General features: G+C 58.1%; 1 protein-coding gene across 3 annotated transcripts; it reads left to right on the top strand.

Annotated features, from left to right (window-relative positions):
* The first annotated feature begins 1,042 nt into the window (after positions 1-1,042).
* TWIST1 (twist family bHLH transcription factor 1) lies at positions 1,043-4,823 on the top strand. 3 transcript variants are annotated; one of them, XM_075492951.1, is made up of 2 exons: positions 1,043-1,981; positions 3,977-4,823. In XM_075492951.1, exon 1 carries the CDS (start codon positions 1,378-1,380, stop codon positions 1,936-1,938), a length of 561 nt encoding a protein of 186 aa, XP_075349066.1. In that variant the 5' UTR covers positions 1,043-1,377; the 3' UTR covers positions 1,939-1,981; positions 3,977-4,823. The 3 variants fall into 3 exon arrangements, with proteins under 3 accessions (XP_075349066.1, XP_075349065.1, XP_075349064.1); XM_075492950.1 differs by lacking the exon at positions 3,977-4,823 and adding an exon at positions 2,979-3,288 and having other exon boundaries at positions 1,044-1,981; XM_075492949.1 differs by lacking the exon at positions 3,977-4,823 and adding an exon at positions 2,639-3,282 and having other exon boundaries at positions 1,046-1,981.
* Positions 4,824-5,401: the final 578 nt, after the last annotated feature.

Genomic DNA, 5,401 nt, shown 5'->3' with positions numbered 1-5,401 from the left:
AGTCCCCTCGCAGGGAGCAGCAAAAGTGCATCTCCCCATTTATTAATGGATGGCAATTTCTGGCTTTCCCTCCCAGGCGTTCCCCATTTGAATCTGAGCTGTTGTTCAAAAGACACACCACCTGCTCTGTGCCGCCAGCGAGCGGGGAAGGAGGCACAAAGGCGGGGGATGGGGAGAAATTGCTTTGGCTGCAAACATAAAAGACAATTTAAAATAAATAAGCTCGGTTCCCAGGAAGTGCCGGACTCGGGCGCCTTCAGGGAGGGCGAACTGAAGTGAGCGGTCGGTAGGCACAGAGCGTGGGCAGAGAGGTCTGCACACCCTCCCGTCTCCCGGTATGCCAGGTTGGGGACGCGGATCCTCCCGGGTTTCTCTTAAGACGAGCTCAAGGACTGGTGCGTATGTACGACGCCAGTGCTTAGTTTCCCCGCTGCTTCCACCTCTGAAGATGGCTTTCTCCGAGCGCAGTCCTCCAGCCTGACAGGACAAGGCTGTGCCGTCCCCCCTCCCCATCCCAGAAATGTGCGGCTCCCTCGGAAAGCCAGACCCCGGGGGCGCTCGGTGATGGGAGCGCGGTGTGTGCGAGAGCGGGACAAAATTAGGATGTGCCTGGATGCTGCCCCGCGGGTAATTTCCCTTTCCTCCCTTTCGCTGCAAGCCGTGCCCGCTGCGGCGGGGAAAGCCCGGGAGATGCGGGCTGCCCCCCGGCTGCTCCGGGGCAGCCGCCCCCCAGCGCAGGCACTAAGCGGCCCGCCGGCCCCTCCGCAGCAGCGCAGGGGGGGCACGGGCACCCCCATAACCTCCCGCCCCGGCCCCCCAGCACCACCCCAAAGCCGAGTGCGAACCGAAGGAGCCTGAGGGAGAAACCGCGAAGAGGGAAGCCGAGAAAGGGGTTGGGGTAAGGATGTATGTGTGTGTGTGGGGGGGAGGCCAGATCACTTGTGAATGGCTTGAAAAAAATAATTGGGGGAGGGCGTGGAGGGGGGGAAGCGGAAACTTTCCTATAAAACTCAGCAAAAGTCCCTCCTCTCCACGTCAGGCCAATGACACTGCTGCCCCCAAACTTTCCGCCAGCAGGAGCTATAAGAACCTCCAAGTCTTCAACTTTCTCCCAATCCCAGACACCTCGAAGGGGCTCCAAGGAGGGATCGGGAGGGATTTTTTTTGGTTGGCGTTTTTTTTTTTTTCCTCTTGGATCCTGATGCCATCCCCCCTCCCCCCAAAGTGAGGTCCTCCCTCCCTCCCTCCCTCCTCCTCCTCCTTCTCCTCGCAGGCCAGCGAAGCAGCCGATCAAGGGGGAGCTGGCGGGTTAGGTGCCCCCCTCTTCTCCCTGCCCTCCCCCCCCTCCCGGCCCGCTTCTCGCGTCTCCCCCCAGAGATGATGCAGCAGGACGAGTCAAACTCGCCAGTCTCCCCCGCCGACGACAGCTTGAGCAACAGCGAAGAGGAGCCGGACCGGCAGCAGCTGCCCAGCAACAAGAGAGGGGGGCGCAAGCGGCGCTCCAGCCGCCGCAACGCCGGCGGCGCCGTCGGGGCCGCGGACGAGCCCTGCAGCCCGGCCCAAGGCAAGCGGGGCAAGAAGTGCGGGGCGGGCGGGGGCGGCGGCAGCAGCAGCGGCGGCGGCAGCCCCCAGTCCTACGAGGAGCTGCAGACCCAGCGGGTCATGGCCAACGTGCGGGAGCGGCAGCGCACGCAGTCGCTGAACGAAGCCTTCGCCGCCCTGCGGAAGATCATCCCCACGCTGCCCTCGGACAAGCTGAGCAAGATCCAGACCCTCAAGCTGGCGGCCAGGTACATCGACTTCCTCTACCAGGTCTTACAGAGCGACGAGCTGGACTCCAAGATGGCAAGCTGCAGCTATGTGGCCCACGAGCGGCTCAGCTACGCCTTCTCGGTGTGGAGAATGGAGGGCGCCTGGTCCATGTCCGCATCCCACTAGCAGGCGGCGTCCCCCACCCGCATCCCCCCGGCAGGAGCCCTAGGTAAGGCAGGGACCCCGAAACCGGCGGGGAGCGGGGGGGGGAGGGAGCTGAGGGGCCGCCGGCTGCGCCGTGGGCCGGCCACGCGTGGCCGTGGGGCGAGAGGGGCCCTCCCCGTCCGGCGAGGCCTGGCTTCCAGGGCCGGTCGGAGAGCCGGGCGGCTGGAGGTGCCCCCCCCGCCCCGGCGCGGCCCGCGGCGCGCCCCCGGCCCCGCGGGGCCCACGCGTGGCGGGGCGCTGCCGGCGGGCGGCGGGGGTGGGCTGCGGGCGGGGAGGCGGCGGCGGTGCGGGTGTGCCCCAGCCAGATGGGGCCGGCCTGAGGTCACTTTTTCACCAAACGCCGCGGAGCCAGCGGGGCTGCTGGGACGGTTCCTGCTGCTGCCGCTGCTGCTAGTATTTTGAAGTGAATCCATGTCCGCCCGTGTGCTTCCCGACGAGCGTTCCCTACCGCCCCAGCAGCCCCCTTCCCTCGGCTCTGACACCGCTGGCTGCCGGGCCGGGGTGTCCCACGGTCACCGCGCCGCCCGCACGGCAGAGGCACGCCTTTCCCGCCTCTGTTCATGCCCCATGCGTGTATTTCCAGAGACAGAGAGGTGTAGGTAGATGCATGTGTATCTTTCATTTCAGTAACGAGTTTTCCGCCCTCTCTGGGTTTTTGCAGATGACATTGTTCCCACAGAAGGAGAAAATGGACAATCTAGAGACTCTGAAGTTGGATACGATTTTTTTGGTCTTGTCTAAAAAAAAATGTACCAAGGATTTCTTGGAAATTAGAAGAGCAATATCCAAATTCAAAGCAGGGCGTGGGGAGCACTTAAGGAAAGAGAAAGAGACAAGGGCTTTGGACAGTGACTACCCTTTGGGCGTCGGTACAATCCACACATCTCTGCATTCTGATAGAAGTCTGAATCGTTCGATTTTTTTTTTTAATTTTGACGAAGAATGTTGGAATTTAACTTTTTTTTTTTTTTAATTTGCCTTTTTTTGCATGCATTCCCAAGAGGTCGTGCCTATGAGCCACTGATGAAAGGAAATACATTATTGTGGACTTTCTTCATTCTTGAATGAAACCAACCAACCAGCCAAAAAATATCCCTGTAGAGATGAAAACCTTTTTTTTTTTTTTTTTTTTTTTTAGGGGGGAATAAGCTGGGCTCAAGCTGTTATATACCCGGTTCCTAACTTTTTTATTATTATTATTTTTCCTCTGAGAAAAAAAATAAACATTTTATTTATTTATTGATGACCCATGTTAAAATGCAAATAGATCCGGTGTCTAAATGCATTCCTATTTTTATGATTGTTTTGTAAATATCATTGTATATTATTTTTCTGCAATAAATAAATATGATTGAAATTTTAATAACCTTAAAGTTTGGTCTCTCTGAGAACTCAGGGTTGGAACTGGAGATAAATACCTGCTTGTTGAGCTGTAAAGACACCCAAGAGAGAGGGGGCACTAGTATAAACAAACCAGGCGAAAAACGCAAATAAACTAGCTACTGACAGACACAGGCATGTTATTTACTGAGACAGCTTTATTATTCTGCGCTGAAGCTCACTGCGTTTGGGGGGGGAAGATATTCTCTCTTCTCTGTTTCTCTCCCTCTCCCCTTTTAATCGTAATGCCAAGCGCCGCGGAGTTCCGCGGGGAGCGGAGCTTTCGCCGCCGAGCTCCGGCGCTGCCGCTGTGCTTTGACCCCAGATGTAAGGCAGGAGCAAGGCCCATTCCCCAGCCCCCGGAGCAGGTATTTTTGCTGATATGCCTGAGGAAGAGGCATCGGGTCTAAACAGGGATTCGTCCTTCCACAGGCAAAGCGAGAGAAAGTGAGATTTAAACAGGGAAGTGTCTAGCGAGTGGGGTTTTCCGGTGGAAGTGATGTTTAACTGCTCTGCTCTCTGGGGTTTTATATAATATATAGACTAGCGATCACATTTTTCGTTGTACAAAGCACGGAGGGGTACGCTAACCCTCCCTCTTCTCCTTTTCTACACGTAGGGCGCATGTTGCCTCTGTTTCTTCTCACGATACCCTCCGCGGGGTCCCAGTCTGCGGCGAGACCCCAGTTGTAAGAGAGAGGAGACCTCCAGCTCTGAGGGCTCGGAAGGAAGGTGGAAAGGGAAGTTGTTCAAACCAAAAAAAACCAACTCAAAGCCAACCCAAGCCCCAAGCCTTCCAACCGGACAGCCGGTTCCGCCTCTGCTGACACTTGCTCATCCCCCAGCGCCTCGCAGCCGGCCCGTGCCCGGGAAGCGGCGCCTCCTGCCCCTCCGCGGCTGCGAAGGGTGCGCGGGTGCGCAGGGGCGTCCGCCGCGGAGCGCCCGCCCCGGTCCTGGGAGCCGAGCAGAGCCCCCCGCGGAGACAGGGACCCTGCTGCCGGGATTCAGCCAGTGTCTAGGGTAAATAGGATGGGGTGTTTTTTCAAAACAGAGCCTGTTTGCATAGCCCAGGTTGAGTTGACTTTATTGCCTGAATGTTTTTGTTTCCATATCCACATATTACCATCTATTGCTGACATAACAGTATTATGAATTTAATATCGTGCATATTTTAGGCCAGTGCGCAATGTTTACAGTAGAGAGCCCGCAGCGCTTGTTTGCACTGCCGGATTAGCGAGGACTTGGAAATTGGACGGGGGCTCTGGTGGTCGCGGCCCTCCGTGATGGAGAGGAGGGGGAGCCGCTGCGAGCTCCCAGGGGGCCGCTGCCTCCCCCCGCCGCCCCGGCACCCGCAGCTCCCCGCTCAGCGACTCGCATCTCTCGAAAAACCCCGCTCCGATGCGACCCGGCTACCGAGGAGGAGGAGGAGGTAATGTCTGTCCGCGCTACTTCGGCTGCAGCGAAAGCGAGGGGCAGGGGGAGCCGACGCGGGGCTTTGGCCGTGGGGCTGGGGGGGGTTGAGGGGTTGGGGGTGGTTTCGGTTGTTCCTTTTGGGGGAGAAATCACACCGGGGAAAGGGGGAGAACCGCCCCACGTGTAGGAAGAAAACAGGTTCGGAAAAACCCGAGATGAGCTGCTCGGTGCTGAGGGGAAGGCGAGTTTCGTGGACGGGGATACCTGCGAAATCTAAACGAGGAATCAAGTGCATTTTAAAAACCCTGGGCCGAGAAATCCGGAGCAACTCCGCTTGATGGACTCAAACCTGATCGACTCTGCTGCAACCAGCGAGCGGCCTCTGGCCCAGCCTATGCTAGCCCTTTCCAGCAAACTGAAGCACCCGGGTGAGAAAAATCCCCAGTTCCTGTCCATGGGGCTCATGCCACCGTCGGGTCTCCCCGCCTCACCCCTGGGTCCCCCCAGCCGGGTCCCTGCGGCCTCCGCAGCCCTCCCCGAGCAGCTGGGTGCTCAGCGGGTGCGCTTTCCCGGCTCCTAACCTCTACCTTTGCTTCATTTAAAAAAAAAAAAATCATAAAGAGGAGATAAT

Source organism: Mycteria americana, chromosome 2, assembly GCF_035582795.1.
Source record: "Mycteria americana isolate JAX WOST 10 ecotype Jacksonville Zoo and Gardens chromosome 2, USCA_MyAme_1.0, whole genome shotgun sequence".
Lineage (NCBI taxonomy): Eukaryota > Metazoa > Chordata > Aves > Ciconiiformes > Ciconiidae > Mycteria > Mycteria americana.
Note: the sequence above shows the minus strand (reverse complement) of the source record. Positions and strands in the feature narration are given on the sequence as shown.